The sequence below is a fragment of the Nipponia nippon genome, unplaced genomic scaffold, assembly GCF_047370975.1.
Source record: "Nipponia nippon isolate SJK-2023a ecotype South Korea unplaced genomic scaffold, ASM4737097v1 scaffold_12, whole genome shotgun sequence".
NCBI lineage: Eukaryota > Metazoa > Chordata > Aves > Pelecaniformes > Threskiornithidae > Nipponia > Nipponia nippon.
Genome location: NW_028262313.1, coordinates 12,891,165 through 12,910,572, shown reverse-complemented (window position 1 = coordinate 12,910,572; position 19,408 = coordinate 12,891,165). Strand labels below are relative to the sequence as shown.

The following is a 19,408-nucleotide window of genomic DNA, read 5'->3' as shown; positions in this document are numbered from 1 at the left end:
AGCGAGGCGGGGCGCGGCGCGGCGCGGCGCGTTAGTTCCGGGCGGGCGGCGCGCGATGCTGGCGGCGGCGGGTGGCTCCGGCCCCGGCGGGGCGGGTGGCTCCGGGCCGGGCCTCGGCGGCGACGGGGACTTCCTGTCGCGGTACCGGCTGGTGTCGGCCAAGCTGCGGCGGCGGTTCCTGCGGAAGCCGAACGTGGCGGAGGCGGCGGAGCAGTTCGCGGCGCTGGCGCGGGAGCTGCGCGCCCAGGAGAGCCTGCCCTACGCGGCCTGGTGCCAGCTGGCCGTGGCGCGCTGCGCCCAGAGCCTCTTCCACGGGCCCGCCGAGGCGGCCGCCCTGGCCGAGGCGGCGCGGCTCTTCCTGCGCCAGGAGCGGGACCTGCGGCAGCGCCTGGGGCTGCGCGGCGGCTTCGGCGAGCACGTGGCGGCGGCGCAGAGCTGCGGCGCCTTCGCCGCCCGCCTGCACCTGGAGCGGGGGCAGCCGGCGCCGGCGGCCGGGCTGTGCCTGGAGCTGGCGGCGGCGCTGCGCGACACGGGCCGGCCCGCCCGCGCCGCCGCGCACCTGCAGCGGGCGGCCGAGCTGCTGGCGGCGGCGCGGCTGCCGCTGGAGGCGCTGCGGTGCCTGGCCGAGCGCGCCTCCTGCCTGCTGCTGGGCCGCGACTACGCCGGCGCGCTGGCGGCGCTGACGCGGGCGCAGGCGCTGGCCGGGGCCGGGCTGGGCGCTGGCGGCGGCGGGGGCGCGCCCGGCGGCGCCTTCCTGGACGTGCTGGCGCGCTGCGAGGTGTCGCGGGTGCTGCTGCTGCTGCTGCTGCAGCCGCCGCCCGCCAAGCTGCTGCCCGAGCACGCCCGGACGCTGGAGCAGTACTGCTGGGAGGCGGCGGAGGGCGGCGCGGGGCCGGGGCCCGGGGGCGGCCCCGGGGCGGGCGGCGGGCTGCCGCCGGCGGCGAGCTACCTGCCGGCCGAGCTCTTCTTGCTGCTGCAGTCGGCCGTGCTGGCGTGCCAGGAGAAGGACGCGGAGGCGCTGAAGGCCCTGCAGGCCGAGCTCTGGCCGCTGCTGAGCGCCGAGCAGAACCACCTGCTGCACCTGGTGCTGCAGGAGATGCTCAGCCCCGCCGGGCAGGGGCTCTGAGCGCCGGCGTGGGCGGGCCGTGCCGTGCCGGGCTCCCGCAGGGCGGCGGGGCCGGGCTCGGGCTCGTGCTCGTGGCTTGAGCCGCGCTCTGTGCCGGCGTGTCCGTTCCTTCGCTATTTATTTTTAACGTGGACTCTGTAACGGAAGCAAGGAGTAACCAGCGAGCGAACGTGTTCTTCGTCTGCTCGCTTACCTTGTGTCGCAGTAAAGTACTGGCTGTACGCGTTGAAAGTTGTCGTGCTTGAAAAAGCGTAATCCCAAAGCGGAAGGGCCGACTCAAGGCTGTGCCTTCAAGAACTGGCTGCACCCTGCAGGCAGGAAAACTTGCTCGGAGGGTATCGCCCGGGGTACGGGTGCTGGAGGGCTCGCACATCTGTAGGAATCAAACGTTGCTGGAGTTGTTTCTTAAAAACAACACGTTGAAATGAGATGATTCCCCCCTCTTCCCCCTCCTGAAAACAAAAGGCGCTGCAGCCAGCACGAGGCCCCGCGTTTGGCCCTCGTGGTGGATTGGAAGGAGTTGGTCACTGGCCTGCAAGCGGTTGCCTGGGGACCGGTGGTGGTGGCAGCCTGACTCCATCTGCCGTAGAACAGCAGTGACCTAGAGAACTGAGCCTGCAAAATGGCAAACCTACTACAGCTGGGGGTCGTGAGGAACCAAAGCAGTGGTGGAGGTGGAGAAGGGCGAGTTCTTTTAGAAGGGCCTGTTTGCTCAGTTCTCTTCAGCTGCTGTTCCTGTTTGCTGGCGGGTGCTTGTGCCTCTTGCTTTCTGCTTCTTGGGGCCTTTTCCAGTATTTAGGTGAAGAAGGCGAGCCTTCAGATCGGAAAAGAAACGAACCCGCTGTCTTTGGCGCACCCAGCCGTTGCCTACAGGCCTAGCCAAACTTCTGCGGTGTTAAGATGCAGTCTCAAGGAAGGGGTGCCTCATTCTGGAATCCAGAGGCGCCCTGGTGGTCCCCCAGTAATTGGGCGTGTTGTGTAAATAAAGAGCAATTCTAGTGCCCCCAGGTAATGGTGAATGAAACAAAGGCTTGCAGCAGATGCTCCCAGAGACCCCCGCAGGAGGCTGAGGCTTTGTGAGAGGGAGCAATGCCCTTTGCACACCTGGGAGAGGAGACCAAGGTAACTCTGGTATGGGAAGAGGTAATTCCGGTGTGACAGCGGTATGACACGTGCTTCTGACTTTAATCCGTGGGTCTAGAGACGGCAGGTTTTTCAGATGCTTTTCCAGTGTTTGTTTTTCAGCTGTTTCTCAGGTTCCACACTTAAATAGCTGGGAACTTGCAGTCTTCCTAGCCGAAATGCAAACATTCATCCCCCCAGTCTGTAAGAAGAGTTAATTACCACAAAGCTTTTTTTGCCTAGGTAAAATGATAGTTGAGAAAGGCTTAGTTCAGGCCTTGATGTTACTTCGTAGTTCAGTTAGCTATGGATGTGCCGTGCCATGAAGCAAAAATAAAAAGTACTTATGGCCCTCTCCTTTTCAGTGAAAATAGGTGGAGCTGAGTAACTAGACTGTCACGTGGTGGTTGTCCACAAGAAGCGACTGTTCTGCTCTGGCTGTTTGGAGGCTAGAGCGATGGCTGCGTGGAGTTAATTCCCAGACAAGGGATGCCTCTCGGGTTACCTGAAATCGGACTACTTGAAAACTGCATACAGACCACTTCTGGTCTCTGTCGAGAGCCTTCCTCGAGGCCCCGGGTCTGAGAGCGCCCGTACCCACAATGACGGCACCGGTGCCGGCAGAACCGAGCAGCCGAGCTCCGTTGCAGGGCCTGGTCCGGCAGCGGAGCCCGGGAGAGGCCGCGGGGTCTGTGCGGGGGCCGTCCCGGGGGAGCTCCCCTCTGCCGCGGTCCCGGGAGCGACAGGGCCGCTCTTCTGTGGGATTCTGCGGGACCGGTAAACCCCGGGAGAGGGCGGATCGGAGCCTGATGGCAGCCGCTGTTGCTCTCTGCTGCCGGCGCCCGACCGGCAGGGACCGTCTGGGGTGAGCTGCGGTGATACCGACGGGTGCGGGCGTAAGCGGGAGCCCCGGCCGCGCTGCGCGGGGCGGTGCCGCCCTCCGCGGCCTTCCCCGGGGAGAGGCGCTGCCGGCTGCCTGGGCGCCGTGCGCCTGCGCCGGGGGCTGGCGGGGGCCGTGCGCTGCTCGCTGCCCCGGGGCGGCGACGGGCGCGGGGGGAGCACCGCAAACGCCGCGTTGCCGGTGATGGACCCGGACAGCGTAGGGTGCCGGCCTGGGGGCCTGCAGCGGTGCTGGGAGGTAAGGGTAAGGGCACGGCCCCGGAGCGCGGCGGGCAGCTCTCCGGCCCGCGGGGGGGGGGGTTTCTGAGCCGTAAGCACGGCGCAGCGCGGCGGAGCGGCAGCACACCGCGTCCCGTCGTGCGAGACCCGGCGCCCGCGGAGGCGACGGGCCGCAGCGCAAGGAGCGAGCTTTGCTCCACGCGAGGTGAGCGCTGAGCTCCGAAAGCACCGGCAGGGCCCAGCCCGTGCGGGATGGCAGCGGGCGCTGCTAACCCTGGAGACCGCGGCCGAGGGGGGGGAGCCCGGTGTCGGTGCCCGCTCCCCCCCCTGCGGCCCGGGGCAGGGGCGCTCGCCGCACCTCCAGCGCCGTCCGGCAGCTGCGGGCACGGTGAACGCGCAGCCATAGATGCTGCATAGCCAGAACGCATGCTGGGTCAGAGCAGTCATAGATGCTTTTAAACTAAGTGGTTTATTTTCCGGAATCGAGCTGGCCACAAGCACGGTGTTTTTTCTCAACCCATCTCCAGGTGTGTAGCTGACGTGCCACTTTCTTGGACAGTGGGCTTGCTGTGCTGCTTGCGGGCGTGTGGCCCCTCTCCTTCTCACCATGGCTCTGTCCCATGCACTGAGGCTACTGCGCAGGCACCTTCGCCCTTCGAGTGCTCTCCTGAGCAGCCTGCCTGGTCAGGGCCGCAGCCTGCCGACAGAGAAGACAGCAACAAAGTGGAAGGAGAAGAAAAAGGCCAGGGAAGGCTGCAGAGTGCCAGGCTGCTCCTGGGAGGAGAGGTAGGGCTCTTCCAAAATGACCACGCACTTTTCCAAAGCACCAAGCACCTGAAGCGGTTAGAGCAGTGGGTTGGGGGTTTCACCTCTCCCCAGCAGGAATAGGAGCCAGGGTTCAGCTGGCTTCCCTGGAGCTTGGCCTGGGGATAGGAATAATGGAAAAGACAAATAAAAAGGTCTAAGAGGAAAGGCTCAGGAGCAGAGCAGTTGCCATACTGGCAAGCAAAAAGTAATAGTCCATTTGATTTGCAGTTCTTTGCCTGAAAGAGTTAGCACTGGGTGCTTTGGAAGCAGCTTCAAAATTCCCAGTAAGCAATAACAGCAGCTTACCCAGCTGTGGGGTGAGGTTCTCCATGGGCTCAGAGAGTCAGTAGTTGATGGATAGTTATGATAGTTTGGGTCATATCCACTTCACCCCTTACTCTGTCTTTTTTTTTTTTTTTTTTTTAAATCAGCTTTTATGTGTTTTGTTCTTGCTCGCCCTGCCTCGGATACAAGTAGTGGCAAGTTCAGAGGTTTATCTCTGAACTGCCGCTGCGTGGGTGGCTGGGCCAGTGAGAGTGGGCAGCCTGTAATTCCCTGCCTCCTACACACAAACTGCATTTCGCTGTGGTGGATTTAATCTAGTACAGCATTAGCAAAAAATATATAGTAGTGGCTGGAAACGTGAGCAGGTAGATGATGCAGGATGGATGCATTGAGTGATGAGAGAAGCATCTTGCTCTCTTAGAGGAAAACTCCAGGGAGATGGGACTTGGGCAGCAAGGGATGGCCAAAGCCTTTCATTCAGTCGGAGAAAGCAACAGAGCCCATCTGAAGCTAGAACGTGATCTCTTTTTCTTCCTCCCCCTCCACCCCACCCCCCCCGCACTATGGTTTTTTTTTTCCCTGTGACACCAGTAACATTTTAATGCTCATTCCCCTGGCTTTACCAGTCCGAAGTCAGATCTCGCCCAGGGCTCAGCAGGGCCTCTCTGGGTCCCCATGCAGGAGGAAATGCTGTTCCTGGCCCTGTCCTCTAAATGGGGATCAGAAAGATGCCTGGGTTACCCAGAACACCCAGGCATTGCTGGTCCATCTTCTGCCAAAGGCTCAGCCTGTCCTCTGGAGAGCTGGTCATTGTGGTTCCTGGGTCCCTCTTCTAGCCAGAGTATTCTGCACCAGGCAGGTGTCATGAAAAGGGAGTTTGGATGTTCACAGCCAGCTCTGGTGCGGAGCTCATACCAGAACAGTCCTGCCCATGAAGCAGCTGGCAGGGATGTTATGCCATAAGTATCAGGAGGCGAGTAGCTCTGGGTACTACCACGATACTGTGCTTTCCAGGTTAGCGAACGTGGTGACTCCGCTGTGGAGACTTGCCTATCAAGAGCAGCTTCAGGTAAGATGTGCTTACGTGGACTTTTCTCTGTCGTGTTGCCCCCGCTGTCCCTCCTATCCCCCTTGAGCAACAGCCCCTAGCATCGTAGTTGCTTAATACTGTAAACTGTTCAGACCCCATTTACTGCTGCTTTAATTCTTCAGTTATTGTGAAGGATGGAACTGGGAGGTTCCCTGTGGGTGGTGTGTGTGATCACCAACAGCACAGAGGATGGGCACTTGCACAGTGATCCTGTCCAGTGCAGGACAGGTGGGTCACTGGGGCTTCAGGCTGGACCAGATGCTCCAGGCCAGGCTTGGGGAGCACAGACACAGGATTTTTCTCTCTCCCTGTTGCTCCAAGCAGCTGTGGTGATGAGAAAGGCAGAGTTCCTCTGGGACTGTATCCCACTTGCAGTATTCCCTCCTGTTGGCCTTCTCAGAGGCGGGTGATGAAGAGCTGCCCACCATCGTGTGGTCCTGTGAGAGTGTTTCTGGCTTAGGACTCCTCTGCAGGTGAAGTACGAAAGCCAGAGGAAGATTTTGCAGACACTGGCATCTCGTCTTGAGGATCTAGGCATAGCTGCACAGAAACCTGGTGGACTCTGCTGTCCTCTCCAGCCTGTAGTCCCTTCGGTGAGTATCCCATGTGAATGCTCTCCCCTCTGAGCCACCAACAGTCTGTGACTCAGCTCCCAAAGAGTCTCGTGGTGGGGATTACTTGGTTGCAGAGAATGTGTCTGTGGCAGTCCTTGCTAGCTTCTGCTTTGCAGCCTGTAACTGCCAGAGAGTGAAACAAGCCCAGTGATCAGTAACCCTTTTTTGTGCCCAAGCCTTTCCTGATAAACCTGTCACCATTCCATCATAGAGAGCCGTTCCTTCTTCCCAAGGGGAAGTACTGGGGGGGTCTTGCACACAAGCTCCATTTCTGTATTTTGCACATTCATGTGTATCTCCCTGTATTGCCAACAGAACAATCAGGCTGGGTTTTGGCTTTCCTCCATTACTTTTTCTTTTAATCTAAGGCTTTACCTTTCCTTCTTTTCTCCTTCAGCCTGTCATTAATGGCTACCGAAACAAATCTACTTTCTCTGTGAACCGAGGACCAGATGGGAACCCCAAAACTGTGGGGTTGTATGTGGGAACTGGCAGAGGTCAGTGCAGGACAAGGAGTTGGGTAGAAAACTGCTGACGTGGGCTGGGTTGGGGCAAGGCTCTGCTGTGACAGCCTCCATCCAAGTTAGAAGCGTGAATCCTGGGGGATGCCAACAGAAACACCACCAGGTCTGGGGCAGCGATTTTAAAACCTCAGTTCATTAGCTTCCTAAGAAACACCAGCTTCTAATTTGCTAAATACAGCAGTAAGGACAGCAGCAGTAGTAGCAGCCCCTCCAGGATTTAGCTTTGTTATTCTTAATTATACTGTTCCCATCTTTTTGGTGTCCTCCAGGAGCCTGTGCTGAGCAGGGAGAGCATGGGGGGGGTGCACATCCATAGGCAGCAGAGCAACATTGAAGCGTTTGGGAGGCATGAAGCAGTTTGGTTTTGTGCAACAAAGATGTGAGCTGTGTACTCCTTGCAAGCTGCTCAGTGGTGAACTCGTTCACACTATCAATACTAGGTTTTGCTTCTCAGCATCCATAGCAAGAGGTGCTGGGGTGGGCACTGTGTACTTTTCTTATTGAAAAAATAATTTCATGGATGCGTTTTACCTCTGACAGCAGAAGTTTAGCATTTAAACTGAAGTGGCAATGCTGTCTTCCAGACAACCTAAACTGCTTTGCTGCTGTAAGCCCACACCATTATTCTCCAGTTAGAAAACCAGCTCTGCTCTGGCTCTCTTAGTTTAAGAACAGGACAGTGGCTCCTTTGGGAGTTGCTAGAGAACATCTAAAAAGCTCCCGGGGCTCCAGTGTCTTCACAGAAGTTAGTGACAGTAATCACTGGCAAAGGGAATTCTGGCAGGTCCTGCAGACTGCAGGTACCCAGACCATCACAGGATTTAGTGGGGCACTTAGATACCACGTTTTTTTCTTCCTTTTTTTTGTACAATGGGAGAATTCAGAGGAAAGGCCTCTCCACAGTTTATCATGTCAGATGCTGTAGTGGTTTACATGCTCTGAAACAAAATAATTAAATGCCTGTCTGTCTCTCTCCAGCAAGAAATATTGTCTGTGTGAAAGCCAACCACATGGAGAACATACCCCCAAAACACAAACAAGTAGCCCAGGTAAATAAATAAGTCATGTCTGTCCCTAGACTGTGGAGTAGAGGGACTGCCATAACTCTTATTTGGGAGAACACTGTAATTTTAGTTACGCTGGGTTTTAAAGTCTGTTTTCGTGTTCTGAAAAGTTTCAGGCTTGACTCTGGTTGATGGATAAAGATTTTTTTTTAAAACTTGCATGTTAATGTTGCAGCCTCTAAACTGTCCCAAAGAATGAAGTTAATCAAGTGACAATTAATTCCTGCCAAGCTATTAAAATACATAAGAATCACAAATTGAAATTATTAAAATGTCTTGTCTTCCAAGAACTTGGAAAGAGCTTTCACTCAGTGTATTGAAATCATACAGAAAAAACAGATGATACTGGTGGAAGGGCCACCCGTTTGGGGTGCAGTTATGCTAAGACCAGGGCAGTTGTCTTCACTGTCCTGCAAGTGCCGTTTCCCCTCTGCTCAGTGCTATGAGGAGTTCATCCGTCGCTCCCCCCTGGACCCCTGCATCCTCTTCCACGAAGGCGGACACTGGCGGGAGCTCGTGGTACGCACCACCAGCTGTGGCCAAACCATGGCTATCATCACCTTCCACCCCCAGGAGCTGGGCCAGGTGAGTACATGGAGGACAGGGTCCCTGGCAAGAGGCACATCAGGTATCTAGCTGACCTCAGCTTGCTGGGTGTATTGCTGGGGAGAGGTGTCTCATCAGATTACCCAAACAGCCAGGTTTTCCTTTCTCACTCTTGACAGGAGGCACTGGCTACTCAGAAAGCATTGCTTAAGGGGTTCTTCACGTGTGGACCTGGAAGAGTCTGTGACTTAACTTCCCTTTATTTCCAAGAGAGGTATATCTTGCCACGGGGAAACAGTGGAAACAGAGCCACCTCCTTTTTCTCCCCTCTCTCTGATCAAATTAAAATTCTGCCAGTTCAGGGAGTGCTTGAAGAGAATGACAGATGTTTGGATGCCTCTTGCAGATATGGTTTTAAGACGGCCACATCTTTTGTTTTTCCAGACCCGAAATACTTGAATACGCTATGGCTCTGCCTCATGGGAGTTATGAGCCTGGGAAACTAAAGAAAAAAAGATACAGTGACTTTCCCAAGACAGTAAATCACATTAGCAGCAAAACAGGGGAGTAGACCCTAGGACTGCTGCCTTCTGCTAAGTCATTTTGATCCTTTTAATGAATTCTAGGCTGTGCAAGTTACAGATCCTTACAAAGAATCGAAATTCTTTAACCCTGTTGAAAGGCTCACATGAAATACAAGTTGGTGGGGGGAGAACCATCCTCCCCTACACATGAGCATCCCAGGAATGGAAATGGAAATCAGTTGCTTCTCTGCTGCCTTCTAACAGCTGGTTTTTGTGTGCTCTGCTAGCACCATGACACGCTGCTCCCATGAGCAGTCCCCCTTCCAGCTTCTTCATGGAGAACCACACATCTTTGAAGAAGTGCTTGGCCTGAAGTTTCGCATCTCTCCAGATGCCTTTTTCCAAGTAAACAGAGGTGGAGCAGAAGTTCTGTACCAGGCAGTTGGGGAGCTGAGTCAGGCTGGTGGGGACACCGTCCTCCTCGACATCTGCTGTGGAACAGGTGAGCAGTGGCCACGTGAGCCTGGCTCCCAGGGCTGGTGCTTTGCATGCCAAAAATGATCCCCACTATCTAAAGGCTTGTTTCTTCAGCGTGGATGTACGGAATATTTTTGTATCCCTTGTTTCCAGGCACAATTGGTCTCTCTCTGGCTCACCGAGTGTCCAAGATTATTGGTATTGAGGTGGTGGAAAAGGCAATAGAGGATGCCAGGTGGAACGCAGCATTCAATGGTGAGTTCAAACTTGCCGTGGCAGAAAGTTTCAAACTAACTGCTGAAAAATCAGAAGCAGAAGTGAGCGGAGGGATCCTAAGAAGTTAGCTCCACACAGCAAGGGGCGGAACTTCATGTTATACCTAACGTCTGATGAGACTGACTCTGCTCAGTTCATGTGGTTGCTTTTTGCTTCACAGGAATTTCAAACTGTGAGTTTCACAGTGGAAAGGCAGAGGCCGTGTTACCACAACTCCTGTCATCGTGGGAGGATGCCCGACCCCTTCTTGCTGTGGTGAACCCATCTCGGGCTGGGCTCCGTGAGAGAATATGCTATTTATTTTCATCTTAAGAACAGAATTTTGAACAAATTCTGTGAGACCTGTTATACTGGCTCCAAACCCTCTGCTCACTTAGTCTCTAGTTTCTTACCTTGTTGCTGACAGCAGCTAAAATCCCATAGAGTCTGCTGTTTTCAGTGCCTTTATCATGCTTTCTCTTTAAAGCAGACAGCTCTAATTTTTTTCCATCTTTCATAGGCTCACAGAATTACTTAGGTGAGAAGGAGCCTCTGGAGGCCTGTAGTGCAATCTCCCAACTAAAGCAAGGCCAACTTCAGAGTTGTATAAGGTTGCAAAGGGCTATAAAGCCCAGTTGAGGTTTGAATGTGTCCAAGGGTGGATACCCTCTCCTGAAAATGTTTTCCCTAATATATTTAATCAGAATTTCCCCTTGCTGCAGTGCATCTGTTGCCTCTCATCTTCTCGTGCCCCTCTGAGAAGATTCTGGCTCCATCTTCTCCGTAATTCCCCATGAGGCCCTTGAAGACAGCAAATGGATCTCTGCTCCCCTTCTCTTCCCCAGGCTGAATAACCCCAGCCCTCACACTCTCCTCATGCATGCCGTGCCTCAGCCCTCTGACCGTCTTAGTGGTCTCTGCTGGACTTGCTCCAGTGTGTACTGGGAAGTCCCAAACTGGTCCAGATGTGGTCTCACAAGTATGTGTGGAATGTTTTACGTGCCTCTGCTTAATTAAGTAACAATTTTTCTTCCATCCTTCATCCGCCTGGGAAGCAGAGGGATTTCTCCCACTGCTCTACCCTGCCAAATCGGCTGAGCTGTTAGCAGCGTGGGTCGCACCCCTGGCCCCCTAAGAGCCTGCATCTGAGACAGGCCATGGCAAAATGTGTATATTCTTTTTTCCCCTCTATTTTTGACGGTTCAGTGCAGTTCTGTGATGCTTGCTGTGCAATCATTCCTTCTGGAGAGCTCACAGCGGTGGTAGGTCACTGGGAAAGCACAGTATCTGTTTTTGCAGATTACAGGGTTGTGCGAGCCATCCGAAACTGCAAGTCTGTGCGAAGGCTGCTCTACATCTCCTGCAAGCCAGAGGGTGAAGCCATGAGGAACTTTCTTGAGTGAGCACCCTCCTCTCTTCCTTTCCACTGACCTTAGTGACACACTCTATTATTTCCAGACAAGGACATAAATATTTGACCTTGGCTTAGGAAGGTTTTTGTTGCGACTGAATTTCACTGGGTGAGTTCTGCAGGTGTGATCTAGGATTAGTCAGTGCATGGTCAGAAGTGGTTTATGCTTCGTGTTTAACTGCAAGCTGCACTCTTTGTGTATTCTTTGGGTTTTATGTTCCAGCAGGATGCTTTAGTGCATCAGTAAGGAATAGAAGATAATGCAAACATGCTATAATGGTATTGTGCATCCTTCCCCAACAAAACAGCACATCTGCATGTGGGATATGGAGTCCACTGAGTTCAGTGCAGGAAGGTTGGCCCCTAGCCAACAAAGTGAAGCCAAGGGCATTAGTCACCTGCTTAGGGTTAATCATAAAGCTAAGTCTTTATCTGGGGCAGGCCCATTTGCAGGTGATGAATCTGTCTGCAGGTAACCAATGAAAGTAGTGCAAAACTGAGGATTATTTCCTAAGGGTATTAAGTGTCTTTCAGCTGGGATGGCTTGTGAGAAAGGGAGCTTTAAACCTGCCACTGACTGTTCAGCTTGTCCAGCTTTCAGAACTGGTTTGGGATTCAGTACTGATGGTTCCAGACCTCAGCCAGTGTCAGCTGCAGACTCTGAGGGACGTTAGCCAAACACACGCTACCTCCTTCGTGCATCCTCTGTGCTATTGTGATACCGATAATGGTGGGAGGACTTCTGCTGCTGGTGTAATGGATGCTCTTTTTGCTTTCCACAGGCTCTGCTGCCCGTCTGACCCAGGGAAGAAGCTGGCAGGAGAGCCGTTTGCCCCCACGTTGGCTATACCTTTTGACATGTTTCCTCATACTGTTCATTGTGAGCTGGTGCTGCTGTTCACCCGATGATAAGGAGGCAGGTATGCCAGCTCTGAGAGCTTGGGAAGCAACCTCTTACTGTCCTGAAGACTGGAGTTGATATAGTTAGGATTTTAACTTATTTTCTTGAAAATTGTATAAAAATAAATAATTTTGCTTTTGCTCTTCTTTGGGTTACCTAACTATCCTGTTCTGTAAAGAAACACTCTGATTTCTGGGGTGAAAAGGTTCTCTGTAGCATTTCTTCACCATTCCCTCCCCTGCAAACCTCTTCTTGGGCTGCTGGTTAAAACAGCCTGGAAAATACTCTCTCCCTGGTATTGTGGGTTTTCATCATCAACATGTGAATACAAAGTACTGAAATTCACTGTATTTTCTAATATTACCATACCATTAGTTCTCTGTGTCCTTCAAGGATATTTCAGGTGTTTTTGAAGTTGATAGTGTCACAGAGGTACAGTAAGACTAACTGAAATGAAGGACAAACTCAAACAACTTCATTGCACAAAACAACCAAAACCGTACAACAGAAACCAATGAGAAACAGGGGTAAACCGAAATCAATCAACACTCTGATAACATTTGACAGATAACAGGTTTGAGGTGTCAGTCGGGCAGGGTGCCGTTACTACACGGCAAAGTGATGATCAAAGACGATCCAAAGTCCGCACACATGCTGACTCACAAAGCGGGGGAAACTGTCTCCCTCCCGTGGGCACCCAGAGGGTCTAATTGCTCACCCGGGCAGGGCGAGGGCTCACTCGGGGACATCTAGAAGAAATCACTCACCCGGAGAAGGTGAGGGCACCCAATCCCGGGCAGTTTCCTCAGGCGGCATCCCAACCCAAGGGGAGAGTTTTCAAACACTGACCCTCCCGGGGGAGCGTACCTGTCACAATGGTGAACTTGCTATGAAGAAACTGTCGGAACTAGAAATCCTTGTGCTTCACTGGGCAAATGTTGGCTTTTGGGGTCAGGGAAATATTTCCTGTGTAAACTTCCAAAACCAATATTGAACTGCTGTCAGTTACATGGATAAGTTAGAGGAAATGAGAAAGATTTTTCTATAAAACAATGAAAACAGATTTCAGTGTCTCCTTCCACACCTGCCTCCCCTTTCTCTGCTAATGCTTGCTGATACCTAAATATGAAGTACCCTGTGAAAATGTCAGCAGCAAGAAGTTATTTCTTCATGAGGTTGCTCTGCAATAGCTAATTCAAAAATTTGGTGTGTTTTGTACCTGTCCTGCCATGCTCACTGACTGGCAAGCTGTGAACCTCAATGTTATATGAAGTTCTCTCCAGCTCTTCAAAAGACAGAGCTGCTACAACCTGGAGGTAGGTCTGAGTAAGCAAAGTTCCCTTGTGTTTTGTGAACTCCACGTTGTTTGGAGGGCTCCTTTTATTTTTTAATTTTTACTTTTAATTTTTTACTTTTTTTTTACTTTATACTTTTTTTTAAGATTTTTACTTTTATGTTGTATTGAAGTTATTTACTTTTTTTTTTTTTTACTTTACTTTTATGTTGTATTGAAGGTTTATTCTGGTCATCTAGGCCAGACCAGTAGCAGAACAGATTTGTACAGTGAGGCTGTTAAATTTGACTCTTTCCTCTGAAAGAGGAGTTCCCTATCTGATTTGTGTGAATTAAGGCTGATAAACTCCCAAGGAAACAGGCAGAGCTGCCTGTATTTTTCAGACTTTTAACTCCAGTCCTAAGGAACCCTGAGCTTGGAGTAGTAACAACAACCACCAGTTCGCAAGCCACGGGGACTTAAAGTACATGGGTTTAGGACACGAGACTTACTAGACCAGAAAGGGAGGTGATGGGGAGATTCCAGGCATAGGACAGGCATGGGAAGTGTCACTCTTGTACTATCCCATGAGTGTAAGATTTTTGCGCACTGTTACAGCCTCTTGTTTTCAGTGTATAGAGAGGGATGCAGTTTTCCAGCAGTTCTGTTTTTTATAATCATACCTTGGCTTCTCGCTGTGAGATCTGAATGGATTTCTGCTTGGCCTGGCTATGCTTTTGTCAAAAGGAAATTTGTTGCAAATTAGAGGGCAAGAGAGAATGACTTTAAATCAGAAAGTAATAGAGGATCAGGAAGCCTTTCCAGTAGTCTCTGGAGAGCTGAACATGCAGGACAGGTTTTCTCTGCAATGGGGGAGGGTGGCACAGTGGCCTCACCTCCCTTTTTGGGTATCAGGTTCCAGGAGAGCTACAGGGGCAAGACATCTTTTTTGCTTTTCTGGAGCAAATATATTAAGCAATATCTTGTTCGCTGTGTATTTGTGTCTGAGCATCTGAAACTGAAAGCTGCCTATGTACAAGAGACCTCCGACCACTTTTCCTCCATAGCAGGTTACTCCCGTGTCCTCTGCTAATGTGTCCTTGTTTTCCCACTGGTGAGTAACTGTGCTATGCGTTTGGCTGCCACCCCGCGTCCCTACAACTGGCTCAGTTTCAGCTTTCTGTGGGTAATTTATGGAACGTGCAAGGAAACGGAGGATGACCTGACGGTGGGAGTGGTGGGAATGCTCATCGCTCAGCAGGTGCTAGAGCTGCCCGGCTCCGGCTGCGGGGCATTAGGACCCGGCGGTTGCTGAGTGGAGGAGGCTGAATCCCCCTCCCGCTGTCATCCTCGCTGCCTCTGCAGCTTTATTCATCTCCTTCAATGGTGACTGACTACCTCCTGCCCGGGCTGGCAGCCAGAGTGAGAAGGCCTCACTAGGACCGGTTCCCAGGACTGGTTCCTGGCGGCTCCATGGCATCTCCCAGGACTATCACCATCGTTGCCCTCTCGGTGGCCCTGGGGCTCTTCTTCGTCTTTATGGGGACCATCAAACTGACCCCTCGGCTCAGCAGAGATGCTTACAACGAGATGGTGAGTACAGCAGTGGCAGTATGGAGGGAGACGCATTAGGGCTCTCTCCCCTCAACCTTGCGGCAGAAGCAGGGTTTGCAGCAGGATACATGGAGGGTGACTGCTCTGGAGCCCTGAGCGATGGGAGGGAGGGGGAAGAAGCTTATCTGTCTCCTTATTTGATGGACACAGAGAGAAACAAATAATACGCAGTGCCAAGGATATCCTGGCAGCCCTCGCCTGGGTTCCCTCTGAGCTCTCCCTCATGGAGAAACCTCCTGTGGATAAGGACAGGGCAGGGAGAGGAGGAGGATGGGATAGCAGGGCACACCGATGCCTGCAAAAAGACGGGGACACAAGGGTCTCTAAAAAGCAAGGTCTGAAGAAGTGCCAGACATGTAGGAGGCAGGTACAGCTGATCCCTGGGAGAATACCTACCCCCTGGACTGGGGGTAGGAAAAGCAGATGCCTCCTTTGGCAGCCAGATGATCATCCTCAACATTGTGTGCTTTAAAGCAAGGATAATGACACTGACTGTCCCTACCTCACCAGACTTGTGCAGGGATTAATTCATGACTGTGAAATGCTTTGAGATTCTTAGCTGGCAGAAGAAGGTATTATTAATAGTCACCTTATTATTCTCTTTAGCCTGGGAAATGAGCCTCTCCTCCTCTTGCCTAATGGGAAAGGGGTGAGGAGAGGAAGGAGAAGGCACTGTATGCGTTTCTCAGCCAGTGAGCTAGTGTGTGCTCCTCTCTGCCCAGGGCCAACCCTGCTGCAGAGCTCTGCTGGCTGCGAGCCGCAGGCAGGCAAGGGACTGGCTGCCACGTTTTGCTTCCTTGTCTATGTTTGTTTATTCTCCTGCTGCCCCCCCTCCCGCCCCCTGTTACATTTATTGCAGTGCCTGAAAAGTGTTGGTATAATTTTTGTGCCCCTGAAAAAATAGTGCTGGAAGTTTCCAGCACATTCTGTTCTCTCCATTTGCTCCACCTGCCCAGCTGCTTTTCCTTAGCTCTCAAATAACATCTGAATCGCAGTGCCTCATCTGCAAGCCCAGCACAGGGATCTCGCAGAGAAGAATCTCCAAGAAGTAACTCAGGAGCAAGAGACCGAGATAAAATGCCCCGAAAACAAAGCTCTTAAGCTTCTGCTACATAAGGGACAGAAAAAAAGCACTGAGACTTTAGAAGCATTGCAAAATCCTCGCTCTGTAAAATATTTCGCTTCTCTGTCCCTTTCTGCTTTACCAAGAGTCAGGCCTACAAGTAGGAATGATCTCCGTTTTTACAAAGAGAAAGCAGAGGCACTCGGATATTACACAGCACCATCATTCTTAATAGCCTAAAATCGTAACATGTTCATGGCTCATTAGGCTTTCAGGCTTTCGCTGTGCTGCATACCAGGGTGGTCTGTCACGTAATGGAGAGAGTTAGTGAAAACCTGATCTTGCCAATCAATAAGCATGGCTTCTTGCCCTGAGCAAATAGAGAACCTCTGTTATCTCCCTACAACACCAAACTTGCAGTTTTTCAGTCAGCAAAAAACAGATACACTAGTTTGTCTATTAAAATACTTAAAATACCAGAGTACTCTAGGACATGCTGATAGTACATTTCTTTATAAAGCTGTATTTTTTACAACTGTTTAAAAATACTCCGCTCTGAGGAGAGGTTTTATTCACTGAAGGTTTAAAATGCATCCTTATAATGCATACACTTAGAGTAAATATGTCATGAGATCTTCAATTATTTAGTAGCAAAAATGACAATGCTGTATATTTTTTAACCACATGTGAAGTGTCAGCTCCTTTTAGAAGCCAAATTTACAGAGAAGTGGGAAAGTGCTGTGTGCCTGTAGTGCAGGTTTCCAAAATCACATGGAAGTAAATCTGCAATCTGATCAGCACCTATGAGAGCTGACCAACTCTGTACCTGAGATTCAGCTTCCATTTCCCTCTCCCTGATTAGAAAGCAGAGAACACAATGGCAAGAATATCTGCAGGGACAGTATACTCAAGTGTAAGTGGAAATAATTTCAGTGTCTCCAATAACTAGGAGCTTTATTTAAAATATGAAAGAAGGAAATACTTGATTGAAAAAGAAAAAAACAAAACAAACAATAAGCCCATGAGCACCTAATGTTCAAATGCAAGAACTTGAATGTTTTTAAGGACAGAGGTTGTTTCATCCCTGAAATGATGAGGCAGCCATGTAAGGAGGCAGAGTCTTGCAACTTACACTGCTTCTAAATCCAGTATAAACCGGGGAGCAAAGGATGTCAAATGTCAGCTTGCTTTCATCTGAGGAAAGAAAGGATCATAAAGGTATGTAAGCACAGGACAGGCTTGGTGAATCTCAGCTTTGATGTATAGTCCCATGCTAAGATTGTACTGCCCATAAACACTGGGATGTTGTAGGTTGCTTTGAGGTAGAGAGAGACCTCTGTTTTTACTTGCTGTCCCTTGGCTTTGCAGGGACTAGGTGTGTTATTTAATTATAAAGGACAAGCTACTCTTAGAGAGAGGTACTTTAACAATATGGTTCTGCATTGCTAATTCTAGCAATCATATAACTTCAGATTTCAGGAGAAGGTACACCTGGCCTGGTCCTAGCTCCAAAGATGGGTGCTAGGTTACACAACTTTTTCCAGCGAGGAGACAACAGCTTATAAAGGGGGATGGTGTTAATATCCCTCCAACAGAAGCTTTAGGGGTACAGATTGGATATTGTGCCAGAAGGGTCTGTGATGACTGAAGGTCATATATTGCACATCAGTCTATTTCACTGAAAGTCATCTTTGCCTTTACTTTCTCACATTATGGTGTTCTACACTATTGCTGCTTGATTTCAGAAACGAGCATACAAAAGCTACGTGCGGGCCCTCCCCATGCTAAAGAAGATGGGAGTCAGCTCCATCCTTCTCCGCAAGAGCATTGGTGCCCTAGAAGTGGTGTGTGGCATTGTCATGACACTGGTGCCTGGTCGCCCCAAAGACGTGGCCAACTTTCTCCTCCTCCTCCTTGTGCTGGCTGTGCTCTTTTTCCACCAGCTAGTGGGGGATCCGCTCAAGCGTTACGCCCATGCCCTAGTCTTTGGGATCCTGCTTACCTGTCGTCTGTTGATTGCCCGCCAGCCTGAGGAGCAGCCACCAGAAAAGAGGATCCTGTCAGTGAATGGGGATGAGCAGCCACTCATCCATGAAGCAGCTCCTGAGAAAGGCAAAATGAAGGTATCCTAGTTGAATGCGTGTGAGAAATACGGACCCTCGAGGCAGCTGTCTCCAAAAATCACCCAGAAAATTTGTTTTTTATTTACCTATTTATATTTTTTGTCTGTCTAAATAAAGTTGCACTTGGGGTCTGAGAGACACGTGGTATGTCTACACTGTAGTCTTGCTTTTGCTGCTGCCCTGTAATGTAGAAAAATACAAGCTAGCTTTCACCAGGACAGCTCGGAGGTAGTTAGCAGCCTGGCTGGCGTAGCGCTGGCCTCAGCAGGAGCTGCAAAACCAGTCTGAGAGCATGGGCAAAGACTTGGGCAGGTAGTCACGCTAACTCGGCACTGCTGCCGTGGGGAGATTAGTCCCTGAGCATCAGCCCCGAGCCCTATGGCAGTTGAAACCTAGCCTGGATGCACTTCTGCTACGTGGCAGTCTCGGCAATAGCGGCTGGGTAGAACATAACCAGAGTGTCCCTGTGCTGGCTTGTGCAGCCCCGTCCACAAATCTACATTTTGTTTTCCATAGTCAAGGGGGGAAAGGACCCTACTGAGCATAAAAGTGCTGTTTGTTGTGTTTGAGAGAGGGATCCCTTGGCCTTTGCTGCCTCTGTGCCCAGTCCTTTTTCTGGACGTGTTATCCAGGTAAAACATGGGATGTGCTATTTGCATCTTCCTGGATTTCCACACTTTGCAGAGGCTTTAAAACTGGGACAGTGGCCTGATAACAGTAATTTTTTCCCTGCTTCACATGAGGCAATGGCATCTCTTTAACTCTCTTGGCGGAGAGTGAGGATCCTCGGTAAAGGGACGGGGAGCAGAACTGGCCAAAGAACTCCAAAATACCTTTCTGCTGTTGGCAAATAGCATCATGCTCCCTATTTCCTTGCAAGAAAAAAAATCCCTTTTTCCACAACTACTGCAACTTTTAGAATTGTTGGTTATTGCTGATAGATGAGGGCCTGAATGTGTCCATGTACCTCATTGTTTATTCCGCATACAGCTTCGGTGAGCTGGGGGAAGTCCTGTCACCATAGCCTGAATCCCTGTGTGCTGTATTTGAAATCCTACAGAGTGTCATAAGAAGCATGTGTTACCTCTGAGTTTGTTTGTTTTTCTTGATGTTTGTCTGTCTTCAGTTTTTCCCTATTAATTATTCATGAAAATAAACTTTTTGAAATTTGGAGAAAATGTCTTCACAGAAACAAATTTCTTTTTTGAGAGACACATCTGAAAATATTTTTCTTGTGCACCTAACATGGCACCTAAACACTGCACCTAAAATGGGCAGAATCATGTTGGGGGAATTTCAGAGAAAGACAAGGTGATGCAGGATGGAAGCCATCTGAACACTACTGGGCTATATATTAATAACCACACACATTTAAAAGAGACGTTTTAACATTTTCATGAAACAGTCTCAGATAAATTTCTGCTTCAGTACAATGTGGCAGCAAGAAAAGATATTAAAACTCCAGTAAAA

At 50.9% G+C, this 19,408-nt stretch overlaps 3 protein-coding genes across 13 annotated transcripts; all 3 read left to right on the top strand.

Moving 5' to 3' along the window:
• The first annotated feature begins 23 nt into the window (after nucleotides 1–23).
• On the top strand, nucleotides 24–1,347 carry LOC148056703 (40-kDa huntingtin-associated protein-like). The gene has a single exon (XM_087748793.1). It carries the CDS (start codon nucleotides 56–58, stop codon nucleotides 1,124–1,126), a length of 1,071 nt encoding a protein of 356 aa, XP_087604919.1. The 5' UTR covers nucleotides 24–55; the 3' UTR covers nucleotides 1,127–1,347.
• A 153-nt stretch (nucleotides 1,348–1,500) lies between these two features.
• On the top strand, nucleotides 1,501–14,599 carry TRMT2B (tRNA methyltransferase 2B). 11 transcript variants are annotated; one of them, XR_015702635.1, is made up of 16 exons: nucleotides 1,501–2,248; nucleotides 2,614–3,386; nucleotides 3,895–4,153; nucleotides 5,474–5,528; nucleotides 6,023–6,142; nucleotides 6,561–6,660; nucleotides 7,666–7,736; nucleotides 8,190–8,336; nucleotides 8,477–8,571; nucleotides 9,109–9,323; nucleotides 9,452–9,553; nucleotides 9,735–9,854; nucleotides 10,853–10,952; nucleotides 11,747–11,884; nucleotides 13,114–13,181; nucleotides 14,209–14,599. XR_015702635.1 is itself a non-coding variant. In XM_087748792.1 (13 exons), exons 2-13 carry the CDS (start codon nucleotides 3,975–3,977, stop codon nucleotides 11,871–11,873), a joined length of 1,431 nt encoding a protein of 476 aa, XP_087604918.1. In that variant the 5' UTR covers nucleotides 1,501–3,386; nucleotides 3,895–3,974; the 3' UTR covers nucleotides 11,874–12,011. The 11 variants fall into 11 exon arrangements, 1 of the variants encoding a protein (XP_087604918.1); XR_015702634.1 differs by having other exon boundaries at nucleotides 1,501–2,491; XR_015702636.1 differs by having other exon boundaries at nucleotides 1,501–3,113.
• On the top strand, nucleotides 13,236–18,074 carry TMEM35A (transmembrane protein 35A). Its single transcript, XM_009468074.2, has 3 exons — nucleotides 13,236–14,252; nucleotides 14,504–14,731; nucleotides 17,561–18,074. Exons 2-3 carry the CDS (start codon nucleotides 14,612–14,614, stop codon nucleotides 17,945–17,947), a joined length of 507 nt encoding a protein of 168 aa, XP_009466349.1. The 5' UTR covers nucleotides 13,236–14,252; nucleotides 14,504–14,611; the 3' UTR covers nucleotides 17,948–18,074.
• The last annotated feature ends 1,334 nt before the right edge of the window (nucleotides 18,075–19,408 follow it).